This window comes from Carettochelys insculpta, chromosome 4 (assembly GCF_033958435.1).
Source record: "Carettochelys insculpta isolate YL-2023 chromosome 4, ASM3395843v1, whole genome shotgun sequence".
NCBI classification, from domain to species: domain Eukaryota; kingdom Metazoa; phylum Chordata; order Testudines; family Carettochelyidae; genus Carettochelys; species Carettochelys insculpta.
Window position 1 is genome coordinate 19,425,552 of NC_134140.1, and position 14,144 is coordinate 19,439,695.

At 42.2% G+C, this 14,144-nt stretch overlaps 1 protein-coding gene across 1 annotated transcript in view; it reads left to right on the plus strand.

Annotated features, from left to right (window-relative positions):
* Positions 1 to 680: 680 nt before the first annotated feature.
* The window catches only part of FAM193A (family with sequence similarity 193 member A), a 130,899-nt gene continuing 117,435 nt past the window's right edge, over positions 681 to 14,144 (plus strand). Inside the window, exon 1 of the mRNA XM_074992366.1 lies at positions 681 to 5,301. Coding sequence (XP_074848467.1) covers positions 5,029 to 5,301 — 273 coding nt within the window. The 5' untranslated portion in view covers positions 681 to 5,028. The remainder of the gene's footprint in view (positions 5,302 to 14,144) is intronic.

Here is a 14,144-nt window from a genome sequence, read left to right on the forward strand (position 1 = left end):
GAATATGCCAAAGAGGGTAAGGGCATGAAGACACCCTTATTTGACTCCACTGTTCATCGCTAATGGTTCTGATGTAGATCCATCATATTGCACTGTTGCTTTCATGTTTTCGTGAAAGGATGTTATGAGCTTGTGTAAGGTCGGTGGGCAGCCAATCTTGGTTAATACTCTGTGTAGTCCTGATCTACTAACTACCAAAGAGCTATAATAATGCAATTAATAAATGATAAATTATTAATAATTAAAGGCAGTAGGAGACCTTTATTTATAGTGACGGACTTCATTAAGTGGTGTAATTCTACAGATATTCTAATTAACCTGTAAAAGCTACATTTAAATGGCAGAAACTGACCCTAATTCAGCCCTGTGGAACTCTGCAGTTTGCTTTTTATTGATTATTTGACTCAAAGACTAAGCTACAGCACTGTGGAAGCGTGACCTGTTCAGCTGGCGAAACATTAGAATTCACGATGATATTCGTACAGTCACTCCATTCATCAGCCCTTTTGTTTGTGACTATTTTGGGTGCCATTCTGAGCAATTTTGAAATGATTAGCAGTCTAAACAATATATTATTGCTCAGGAGTTGTATATGTAAGGCTCTGGTGAAAAGAAATAATGAGGCAAATTAAAGTTAATTCACTCAATGTTTTAGCTGAATGATTTTATTTTCTTAGTGATGATGAAGAGATCTACAATTAAGCTAATTCAAGTGAGGGCAACAATAAAGGTGTAGCTCTTTCGAGCAGTCACAGCCAAATAAGTCTGGTCACATCATCTCTCCACCCCATTCCACTCTATGTGCATGTCAAAGTTGCCATAAAATTGGAAAAAATTGCTGAAGGAGCCTGGGCCTGCATCATGAGCTAAGATTAGCTACATGTTAAAATGAAGTGTAGTGGCAGAGCTGTGTAGGAAACCACACATCTCTCATTTCATGGCAAGTAAATTCATGCATCGTTTAAACCAGCCCCCACCCAACTCTGCTTTGCACAGTTTATAAATATTCACAGTCCCACGCAGATATGGGAAATGTTTTTAATTTTGAAAACTGAGTTACAAAAAGAGAACATGACCTGCTGTTAGCCCTTTATAGTCCAGAGAGTAACAACAACATGAGAATATTTCTGTAACAAGAGAATTAAACATGGTGATGACAAGGGTATTATTGCTCTTACTGCTTCAGTGTTGACTACTTCTTATTACAATAGTGCCCCAGACTAATACATTTTATCTGGAACACATGGGGAACATACACACTGAGAGAGCTGTAATCATTTCTTTTGGAAGCATAAGGCTGGATGAATGGGGACATGTGTAAATAAAATCCATAGGAAAAGATAAAGCTGGCTTTGGATCAGACTTAAATGAGAGAATGCCAAAACAGCAAATGAAAAATAAGAGCCCTCTAGATTGAAAATAATACCTTATGTAAAAAAAAATGCTGCTTTATGAAGTGAAATCAGAATTTCTGCTGTTATGCACATTTTTTGCTTGAAATAAAATGCTGTTTGTGAAGGTAGGACAAGGTGGGTGAGGTAATATCTTTTATTGGACTGACTTCTGTTGTTGAAAGAGACAAGCTTTTGAGAGGACATAGAGCTCTTCTACTGTTTTCTGAAGGTATGCTTTTTGTCTAATTTATTTTTTCATTTGTGTAACACTAACATTTCACTAGGAGCATGATGGGCAGATAAAAAAGACAAAGACACTGCCCCAAAGAACTCATAATTTAACTCCCCATCATACAGAATAAAGTGGGAAGGGAGATCATGTCATCAGTGAGATTCAAAGATAAGTTGAAGCATGTTTTCCTAGTTCCATAATTGCATATGTGTACAGAGAAACATCTTTTCAGTAGACTGAGAAAGGTTAGTCACAGAACAATTTTGCTGTAGGCAGTAGGTTTGCTAGAATGGAAACATCATATTTCTCATTACAAGACAATGAAACAATTGTGCACTTTCAATCCGTGTAACTATCCCCTAGAGTTGCCCTTTTTGTGAATAGGAAAGGCCAGGTGTACTCATTGTGCCAGTGGGGCCAAAAACATTAGTAAACTGTGATGCAAGATTGCTTTGAATGAAAAAAAATCTGGTTGCAACACTCAGCTTCATCCTTTCATACACGGTTAGGCTGAATTGCATCAAGCCACAATGCTAGTGTAATCCACCCCAGGCTGCAATACAATATGATAATGCATCAAAATACAATCTGGTCCCATCAATCCATCTGTATGTTGCCATACGATTTCATCATAGTGTGTCAAACAACAGTAATGCAGTCTCTCATGATTTGTAGGCCCTGGCCATGCCACAAACACAGATAATCCCAGAAAATTATGACAGCCTATTAAGGGGTTGATAATTTAGAAATTCCATGACAGTCATTAGCTTGCTCCATGTGTTTCACTGCCCTCTACTGGGTGCAATTAGATCGTCTCAACTATATGTGAAAAACTTGTAGAACTAATGAAGATTTCCCATTAGCACAAGTGAGAGATTCCTGTACTTTTGGATCAGGAATCATCTGGGGTTTATCCTTGTGTTAGGAAACATTTAGAAAATCAATTTTGGAAGCACAGTGATAAACAGGAGAACCCTTATCCAGGAAAGTACTAAGACACCTGATTTCCAGCTTTAGGCTTCAACCACCATCCACAAAACTCCTTCCTGGCTCCCACCAAACCCTTTGGGTGCCTATACTTATTTGGCACCTGAGTTCCTGTCTCTGCTCATGTGTGCTGCTGTCTCATATGCTCAGACACTTTTATCCTGCCTAAGCCCCAGAGCCAGCCACAGGGTAAAGCTATTCAGTAGCCAGCCTCTGAGCACCCCTGCAGGATCAGATCCCATTCAAAATCTGACAAAGAATGCCCACTTTCTAACTCTTAGCCCACTGGTTAATTAACTCATTTGGGATGGGGAATCCCATGTTCAATTCCTCCCTCTGCTTGAAGGGGAGAAGGAGTCTCTCACACACCTTTCAGAAGAACGCGCCAACCACTGGATCACAGGATATTCTCACTCAGTCATGCCTGTTGGAGCTTTCCACTGTGCATAAATACTTAAAGAGTCATTGAGCAAGAATCACCATAGACCTAACCTGGTGGTAAGGGCACCTCGCTGGAAGGCAGGAGATCAGTGTCCAAGCCCCCTGCTGTAATGACCAACCATCTATCCAGAGTGGGAAAGCTTTGGCTCCACAGACTGAGGGAACCCCCATATCAGACTGTCCCATAACCCTTTGCTTAGAGCTCTCTCGTAAGAGGTGTGAAAGACCCCAATACAACCCTTTCCCTTACAGCTACAGGGAAAAATTAGTCTGATTTCCCACATTCCCAGTGAGTGCTCTAACCACTGGGTTAAATGTAATAGGTTGGACAGCTCCTTCTTGAGACGTTTGTTGTGAAGGTAGACACTGGCCTTGCTCATTCTTGTGTGAAATATCTTAGGTATTTAAGCTGCCTGACTCCAATAGAGGGGTTCTCAGCTGTAGCTCCCTATCAAGCATAGGGCCTCCCTGAAGCTTGGACTTAGGTGCCTGGCTCTGTGAGAAGGGCACGACTTAGGCCACATGCTTCTTGTGAGCATCTCGCAATGACTATTTTAGGGGATTCCTGGCTCTGTGTATTGTTTTCTGTGGACTGTCCCATCTCTTCCCATTCATTGTATAGGAAGCCTGGGCAGGTGCTGAACTTGAGATAGACAAGCTTTTGCACTTACACTGAAAAAGAGTTCTGTGTAAACACAAAAGCTTCTCCTGCTCGCAAAAATAAGTGGGTCCAATTAAAGGTAGTACCTCACCCACCTTGCCCCTCTAAGTTCCTTTATGACAGATAATTAATATTCTCTTTCAGTTCAGGTGGTAAGGCAAGGGGCCTGTATTTTTGGAGCAAGAACACCTAAGTACTGTCTCTGCTGTAACTGTGTAGTTCTGAATGTTGTATACATGATGACAACTGTGCAGTCCTAGTTCTAAATACGACAGAAAATCATAGTAGCAACACCTACCATCTCAAGTATGAGGTATTATTACCTGTCCCCTCTTTAGGTTTAGAGAAAGAAATCTGTGTGGTAGATTTGAAAACAAGAGGTTCAAACCTTGCTGCTAATCTGATTGGTTTTAAATCCCCTCTCTTCAACTCATCACTGTGTTTTGCACTAATTGGACGATTCAGCAGAAGCCCAAACCTGCATGCACCATGGAGAGGGAACTACACTGAACTGAGACGTATTCAAGTCATGTTCAGAGCAGGGAGACTCCATTACGCTGAAAATCACAGCCGCAGCTCAGTTACCTCAGCCATCACCTCTGCACATTATTGCAGTACCATGGAAATGGGAAGCGTTTTTATGAAGTACACAGTTGGGAAACGACATTGCACCCCGTAATGAAGCGGCTAAGCTGTGTTACACACAGGGCTGTCCTGACATACCCTCTGTACAATGGATTCTTGGAGGGCTGCTACCCCTTTAAAAACCCCTGTATCCCACATCACGTGGTGTTGCTAGACTCCTCCACCCCGGCTCCTTCTTTGCGGCTCTGTAGTCCCCTGACAAGGGTGGCAACGTTGGTCAACCGGGCTAACGGCTGTGAAGAAAACTACAAATCCCGTCGAACGCTGCGACGTGAGATGACATAACTGACCGCGCCCGGCTGGGCCGCGCAATGTACGGCGGGAGTTGTAGTCCGCTCCCTTTCCGCGCACACGGCACGGTGCCGAAGTGGCAGCAGGACTACAACTGCATTTCCCGGCGTGCTGAGCGGCTCGGGTTCCCGTCAGCGCAAGGGGGAGCCCCCCGACGTAAAGGGGGATCACTTTCCCCTTGTGTCCGCCATATTGGACGGTAACTCTGGTCAGCGGCGTTGGGGCCAAGGGAGTCCCCGTTACAGTGACAGTTCGTGCGCCCCGCTCCTCGGTGCCCGGGGCGGCCTGTGGCCCGGCCTTACCCGCTCCCCCTCTCCGGGCGCTGAAGCCGGCTCCGAGCTCCCCGCTGCCGCCTTCCTGCCCGGGTGTCAGACACGATGAGTCCGGCCGACGCCAAGCGCGGAGCCAAGCGCCGAAAGAACAAGCGGGGCGGTGGCCCCGGCAGCACCGGCGGCCCGGGCCCCAGCGGCGGGACGGGCGGCCTGGGCAAGAGCGCGGCCCCCTCGGTATCGGCCGCCCTGCGGGCTCCAGCCCAGGCGGGGTCTGCCGCACCGAGCGTGGGGGGCGGCCTGCTGTCAGCGCCGGCAACGGCCACTGGCAACGGAGCCCTGAGCGGCGGCGCGGGAGGGGCCGGCGCGGGACACGGCGAGGTGAGGAGGGCGTCTCTGGGGCAGGCCGCACCCACCCACTTTTCGGGAGCGGAGGGAGGGGGTCGCTCTGCGGCGGCAGTGACAGGCTTCCCGCTGTAGCGGAGCCCCGTACACGCCCGCCGGCGGTGGGATAGGAGAGTTGAGTAGTCAGCCACGGTGACGGCAGGAGTCTCCCTCGGCTGACACGGAGCCCCACCCCCCGTAACAGGGAGTCCTGGGCTCTTGCATGGGCCCCGCCCCCGGCCTCGCCGGGGTGGTGCACCCCACCGCACAGGGACAAGGTGCTGGGGGCTGATTTATCGGGCGTGGTGGTGGGGAGTCTCGGGAAGTAGCTGGAGCATCCCAGTCAGCTTCCCAAGCCAGGCATCTCATCTTTCTGCCTCCCCAGGGCTTGTGCTGAAGCTTGCGGGAGGAGGAGCAGCGAGAGAAGATGTTTGAGGTGTTGCCTCCTAGGGCACATGCAATTTGCTTGAAGTGAGGTTCCCTTTTCTCTTAGAATAACTTCTTAGGAAAAGTCCGTGTTCGTTAGAAGGGGGGATTGTTTCAAACCTCCAGTCTGGGCCTGTTTGCTCAGTTTCACTAGGAAACAATTTCACTGAAGTGAAGTTTATTGTGACCCTGTTGTATTGTGCAATGACACCGGTCTTAAGGAGCTAACTGAGGATCAAAGAAAAATCAGTTAAATTGCTTTTTTTTTTTTTTAAAGGAAGATGCTTTTTTGTCATAGCTAATAGGACAGCGACAGGTTTACTTTTTCTTTTTCTTTAATGGTTGAATAGATTTCTGTTGACAGGTGCTCAGAAGTTAGATTTAGGTGCCCCTCTGATGGGACAGTTTCCTATTGGCAGTAACTTCACCTGCAGGTTTCAGTGTATACCTCATTTGGCACCTTCATCATCTTTCTGCTTAGGGAAATTGTCATACACATTGAGAAAGAATGAATATATGGTTTCTGTGTGCAAGAGGGATCCCCAAGTAGTAAATGATGTAACCACCTGTTTTTCAGTTTGGTGTGTGGTCTTATTTCCCATTGGTTTTGCTAGGGTAATGAGAATTCATCAGTGATAAACTATAAACACCTTTTTCTTTAAAAACATACTAATACAGTTCTTTCTGCAACATCTCTGCCCCTCTTCCAGTATCAGTTATGACATAGTTTTCCAGCTGTCATAATTACCCAGTGTCTATGTCAAACATAATTTTTCTTTTGGATAATATATAATATAACTTGTGAATATTTAGAATAGATATGAATTTTACTGCTAAACTGAAAGGATAACCATCAAACTCTCTGGTATGCTAGAAAAATATCTAGTAGGAGGCTGAAGTTCAATTTCAAACTCTGTGTAACGCTTCATTAGACTGTAGGTGCTTTAGGAGCAGTCTGTCAGCTACTCTTAGCACAATGTCCAGCACGATGGAGCACACATCTGGTTTGGTTTCTAGGTACTGCATTAATGCACATGATTGTTAATACCAGGAGGAAATGGAACAGGAATACTACATAACATAGGAGACGGGTTATTAAACCAGGGTGGATTGATTTAAATTAAGGTGATTTAAATAAATACAGAAATTCATTGATTTAAATCAATTACCCCCAAAAAAAGAAAAAACCAAGACTGTCTGCTTACAATAATTTAATTTTGGAGCAAGAACCATTGAGCTCATTGGCACTTCTGTGGGTTTTTTTTTTCCGAGAAAACAAGTCTATAATGGGATTCCCTTGGAAAAGGTGAGTTATGCCAAAGTAAAACAGGGAATTGACTTATGGCGTCACCATTATGGCTGTGGCCATGATTTTCCAAAATAAGGTGCACGTATTATGTAATACAAAACAAGAAAATGACATTCAGTGGCAGCTAACAATTCCAGATTTCTTTTACTGTAGCTTTCTGTATTGCATACTTGAGTGAGTGATTCTAAAACTACTTAATTAAGCAAGCTTAAGCTAATTTTTTTCCCTAGCAACATCCAACACGGCAAAAAGCAAATTTACTTGTCAATTCACACTTACACTGAAAGGCCTAGAGTCTTGAAGAATGCATTGCAAAGTAAATTATTTATGTTACTAACCAGTTGATCAGCTCAAGCATAATCACATCATTATCTCAGAATAAGCAATTTTCTTTGAATTTCAGTCTTGCATCTAGGTCTGGCATCGTTATTATGCACTGCTTCTACATGATTTTTCTTTTTTTAGCCACAGAATGATTTGGCTTCAAAATATTCCCAGATAGGGTCCTCTTATGCCCAGAAGCCTTGATGTTTTTTCTGTGACTAAAATATGGAGGAATATAGGAAGCTCTGTGTGTAACTGAATGTCTTCCCTTTTTCTTTCTAGTTCACTGTTTATTTCTGTATTGCCCCTGTCCTTCCCTGTACATTGAGTCTTTAAGACAATGTATTCACTAACTCTTCTGTCATGCTTGGTCAAGGTCCACTACCACATAAGCACAGAACAAAAACAGTCTTATGCAGCTTGTCTTTCTTTGCACATGCATTTAGTCTTCTGAGAAACAGAAATTGAAAGCCCAGAACTTTTAGGAAGCAAGAGCTGGTAGTTAGGCTGGAAGACTAGAGCTATTAATTCATTTTTATGAGACTCTAAGCGTGGATGTAGCATGTTTGTGACGAGATTTAATTGTAACTGTTATTTTTAAATGAGAATTTTAGTACCAGTTATTTAAAAAATCTGATTTAATGAAAACAATCAGTTTTTAAAAATCAGTTTTTAGTCACCTTGGATTCAAGCAATGAAGGGGTTTATTGTCCTTGATAACTTGGGTGGGCTGTAGTTTTTTCACCTGAGAGAAGCAGAGTCCAAAACTTAAGTGGCTTTCTTCAGATTGTCACTTGACTAACAGATATCTTGCAAAACGCATCACAGGAGGACAGAGTGAACTTAACAGCTGCCTTTTGGCTTTAGAGGTGGTATCTGTCCTTTTTATATCTCACTTTTAATGCAGACTACCATGTCTTTGAAATTATATTGTTTTTAAACTTGTTGTGAAAACACTTTTACATGTTTTATGCACTTGTTCATAGTACAGAAAATAATTTTTTCCTACTTTTTAGGTGAGAGAGTATTTTTCAAATTTTGTAAGTCAGTTTCATATATAACAAATACATTTTACTACTTTTGATTGTATTCTTAAATGTAGTTGAAGGTTCACTGTTTCCATGTTTTCACAATACTTAATGAAAATGTTGCTAATGATTCTGCAAGATAGTGGCAAATATCAGTTGGATCATCTAGTTGGGAATAAAGTCATGAGACCGAATTCATATATACATGGTTGTAAACATTACAGTTGGTTTATAATGAGAGCGACCAGGTAACAGACTGTCAGGGGTCTGCAGTTTGTGGCTCCAGAGCCACATTCAGCTCTTTGAGGACTTCTTTGTGGCTCCCAATACTATAATTGTGAAGTTAAAAAGAAACAAGTCAACAGAAAACCTCTGGATTATATTTGATATTTCAGTGATCATCTAAAAGCCCAACAATGAACAACTCATACCTAAATATCAGAGGGGTAGCCGTGTTAGTCTGCATCCACAAAAACAACTAGAAGTCCTATAGCACCTTATTGACTAACAAATATTTTGGAGCATCAGCTTTCATGGGCGAAAACCTACTTTGTCAGGTGCAATGTAGTGACAATATAGTGTACATTGTTTATGGCATCTGACAAAGTGGGTTTTTGCCTACAAAAGCTTATGCTCCAAAATATGTTAGTCTGTAAGGTGCTACCGGACTTCTTGTTGTATTTAAATAGGAAATGGTATGTGATCTCAAAATGTTGGATAACTCTCCCTTTAATATGTGCAGTGCATTGTGGGGTATGTGTGTATGCTGCCCTTAAAATAGGGCTACACAAAGTATGTTTTAACATTATTTATTAAGAACTGTCTCATACTCACAAGCATTACAGCTCTTGAATTATTGAGTTTTGTACTGAATTTGGAAAAGATGGCTCTTCTTGCTCTTTGGTTGCTGACTCTTGGACTATGCCATGTTCCTGTAAACCACGTGTACATAATACACATTTGAATTCTTTGAGTGTAGATTGACTTCATTGTTTCAAGATATATATTGATTTTTTTTTTTCTTGACACATTATACATTTTCTGGTTGTGGTAATGCAACAAAATTACTAGTCCTTTTTCACATAATGCCTCATTTGTTTCAAATATATAAGCTAAGGTAACCTGTCTAAGGCTGCGTCTACATGTTATCCCTTTTTCCAGAAGGGGCATGGTAATGAGCTGCCCAAAAGATGCTAATGAGGTGCAGATGTAAATTTCTTGTGCCTCATTAGCATATGGCCATGTGATTCAAAGTCCAGAAGAAGCTCTTCTTGACTCCAAAAGACGCATGTGGCCTGTGAGGATCTTCCGGAAGGAAACCCTCCTTCCAGAAGCTGCCTCTTTCCTTCCAGAAGATCCCTGTGGGCTGTGTGTGTGCACACGTCTTTTGAAATCCAGAAGAGCTTCCTCCAGACTCTGAATCACATGGCCATTGCTAATGAGACACAGGAAATTTACATCCATGCTTCATCAGCATCTTCCAGGGTGCTCATTAGCATGCCCCTTCCAGAAGAAGGGGGACGTATAGACGCAGCCTAAACATTGTTGCTCTTGCTCCAGCATATAATACTATAAGCACTCTAGAACTAAGATTTCAGGATCAAGATGAGATTTGTGATCTTCATTCACTGGGGTGATGGCTTACTGTATGTTGCTCCAGCGTTGTGTGGAGAAGGAAAGCTCTGTGTATCTCTCATGAATGATCCGTACAAAGCGGGGCATTATTTGGGTTGTCTGTGTGAAAAAGAAAATGGCACGTAAGTAGCTTTACAATCTTAACCAGTGTTGTGTTACTTTTGTCTTGCATAAAATGTTGTGGAGCATCCATGAGGTGATAAGAAAAATCAAAAGCCATTGTTCCAGTTTACAAACTTAATGTCTTCTGATCTCTTGAGATGTTATAAAACTGTGTTGCCGCTGTCTTGGGACTGCACCCAGACTGCAATGTAGTCAAGTTGCTACACTGTGAATGATACTGTGTTTCACTTGTGTGCCCCTAATATTAGGCTCTCCATTTCTGAAAAGATTTTTATGTTGCTGAACTGTGGCTCACTCTCCCATTATTATTCTATTAGTGCAAACTCCCTTTAGAACACACAGTTGGATTTTTAACCTACACTTTTTAGAAAAGCAAAATTGGTTTATTTTAAAATAGATAAAAATTTTATACTTGATTTAAAAAGCCCTGTTCATAATTTCCAGATTCTTGTTAGAGTTTTATGATAACAAATATCATAATTAAATTGTGGCATTTTTATGGTGCTTCACCTAAGTTTCTCTTTTCCATGCAGTTTTTGCATCAAATGCTAAATCTTTTCCTCTGATACAAACAAACGTATGTCCTTCTACCATACTGGAAGTAACTCTTCTGGCCCTTTGTACATATTTGAAAATATCAGAATTTCTTTCTTGCAAACAATATTCCACAAGTAGTGTCCAGAAACTAAAGATGCTTTGCTTAGTGTTCTTCTAGTTTAATTGGAATTGGAGGTGATGCAGGATTGTGATCAGGATATATGTCTTTGTAATGATAAAATATGGCTTCTGGGGATAGTGCTGTGGAACTGACAGTCAAGTGTCACATTATAAATAGAGTGCTACTTGACTGCTTTTTTGTTTTGATAGTATATAGACTAGCACAGCTTTCTCTCTGTTGTTATAAATAGAATACTCTATGATCTAATGCATGGTTTTCCAAATGGGGGGTGTGCCCCTCTGGGGGGATGTGAAGAAATTCTAGGGGGGTCATGAGGCAACCCAGCCTCCCACCACCTGAAGAAAGATCTGGCCTTTCTTCTGGCTCTTAGCCCCTGCCATCTTATATTGGTGACTTGACGCAGCCACAATAAAAGGCAGGCAGCCAGCAAAGAGCCACATGGAGCTGACTGCAAATGAGTGAGTGTGGGTTGCGGGAGGAGGAGAAGGATGGGGTTAGATTTGGGGCTGGGGGTGCCTGGCTTTGTGGGAGGGCAGGAGAGGGGCTCGGGTTGGCTGCTCACAGAGCTTGTGGAGGTCAGGCAGCTGGCGCCGACATGGTGGGGCTTGGGTGGCTTAGGCTGATGGGCAGGTGGCTGGCCTTGGCAGTGTGGGGCTCAGTGGGTGGCTGGTAGGCGGGTGGCTGGTACCGGCAGCCCAGGGCTCCAGCGTCCGGTGGGCAGGTGGACCACTGGCTCCAGCATCTGGTAGACAAATGGGTGGCTGGCACCTGGGGCGTGGGGCTCAGGCAGGTGGCTCTGGCGGTGCAGGTCTCAGGCAGGTGGGTGGCTGCTGTGGGAAACTCTGGAAGCTGGCATGGGGCTCGGGCAGCTGACCAGCTGGGGCTGCATGAGGCAACCACAAGGGGCCAAGAAAAATGTTGTGCTTTATTTTTATATCAAGCTTTTGTGTTATTTCAAATTATTAATTAAATTGGGGTTGGATGATGGTAAAGGAAAGGTGAGAAGGTGTAAAGAAGAGGTGGGGAGGTATGAGGTTTTCTTGAAAATCAAAAGGGTGACATGATGTTGAAAAGCTTGCGAATCACTGATCTAATGGTTGATCAGATAGACCAGGTGTTTTTGAATTGATTATCTCATTTATTATGTGAAAAGTATTTTTTTTAAATGTGACTATACTTTCTGTGGTGATGAAATATTACACTTGGGATTAATGACTGGAATTTGAATTTGTGGGATGCAGTTGGAATTGTGTTTTATAGGTCTGTGCACAATGCAGGATACTGTGGTGAGGAAACAAGTTGTGAAGTTGACTTTGTAGCATAGCTTAATTTGATAATTTGGCATGAAGAATTGCTTGCCTGTGGCTGATGTGTTCCAGTAGACCTTACTACAGAGTGGAGTGAACTTGTGTGCTTTAACTAGAATGAATAATTTAATAAACCAAAGAAATTGCTATCCTGCACATCTTAGAAATATTGTCCAAAGATAGTGCACTAATGTGATCAGTATTTGTACGTTAAGCACCTTCTGACACACAGACTAACTTTACGAAAACTGTGCTAGATGTACTCCTTTCATTTGATCTTGTTATAAGAGGTACTGATCGAGTCCTCTTGAGAATAGGCTGTCTTCACTGGTTTGAGTCATTCAGTAACTGCAATCCAGAGTCCATGAAATGATTGCTTTCATAGTAATGATATTGCTTGCATTTGGATTGTGGCATTAATGAATGATTTAAACAGGGAGGGGAGACTGATTGCCAAGGAAGTAGTGTCTTTTTTTTCCTATTGAAATATTAAAATTCAGCTAATGCTTTCTTCTATCGCTTTTTTCCTTTGTTTTTGGGTAAGAATATATATTACATATTCATATAGAATATATACCCTTTATATTATATATTATCCAAAGTAAAGTAGGTACTTTCCTATAAAACCATATACACAATTGAGGAGTTGCTACTGAAGTGTGCTTGTGTGCTTATCAGCAGGCACTACATTTTCATACTCTTATTTTTAAATGTAGACAGACCTTGCCCTGCAGATCTTACAGTTGGATAATTGTAATTACATTAAACAGGATGGAAACATTAGGATGGGTTTTTACAGCTTACATTATTAAATAGACTTACGAAGTTACAAACAAAATGCACTGCAGTTTAAATTATTTTTAATTTTGTGATCACTTGAAATTTCAGTACAAGCTTAATGCTACCTTTATGCTGACATCAGTAGCTTTGGCTTTATTTATTCCCTGCATTTAATTGAGGCATCCTCCCATCTGATAAATCTGAGACATCATGCATGTTAGTGTTTTGGTTAATGTTTAGCTCAAACCAGTTTTTCTTATGTTTTCCTTCTGAAGTGTGAGTTTATATATACATGGTCATAATGGATATCAAATGCAGGTCTGATGGTTGCATTTTTCCCACTGTGCGTGTTAATATGGGTAGGTAATATCAAGAATAAGAAGACTTGACCTGCTACATTAAACATACAAACAGCTTGTCTGGTACAAATATTAATACAACTGCCTTTCACGTGTGTCAGATTTTGGCTTAGATATACCTTCAGATGTTTCATACGACTAGGCTGGCCTCCTGGCTTGAAATATGTGGTCAGAAGGAACGTTCATCTTGTTGAATACCAGACGTATGAGAGAGAGAGAACTTCAAAAATATCATTTTATCTACCTTCAAATATACACGGGAGTGCCCCCAAAATTTGATGTTTGCAAAAATGTCAATTCTGTTGGATGTGGCCACCTAACGATTAGATTCAAATTCACATGGAAAAATTATTTCTGCAAAAATAAGTGGGTGCTGGTATAGAGAAAATTACAGTATTATCCAATCACATGACATCATGTGACTAAAAGGGATTTCAAGAGGTCATCACGTCCAGTTACCTGCACCTACTGCAAGACAAAGCATCTAGATCAGCACTTCATCTCAGAAAGGTGTTGACCCTTGAAGTTTGAGCTTTTGACCTCTACTGGTGGTAGGGTGCTGGTGATACTTTAAGTTGCTGGTAATCCTACTTAGAATAGGTTTGTTAATAAATAAGTTAAGAAGCAGAGCTTTACCATTAAGGTGGTGGTTGGCAGCATTAGCTGGTCTTGTGTTAACCCACGGGCAGCATGGCTTTGAGCAGGCTTCTGGCTGCATGAGAAAGGGAGGGGTGGGTCTGAGCTCCCGCTTCATGTACTAATGAAAATGAGCTTGCATGCTACCCTTGGCACCCATGCTGTGGGTTGCTGACTCCTGATCTAGATCATGACTGGCAGGTGCTTGTCTGACCTGCTGTTAAATACCTCCAG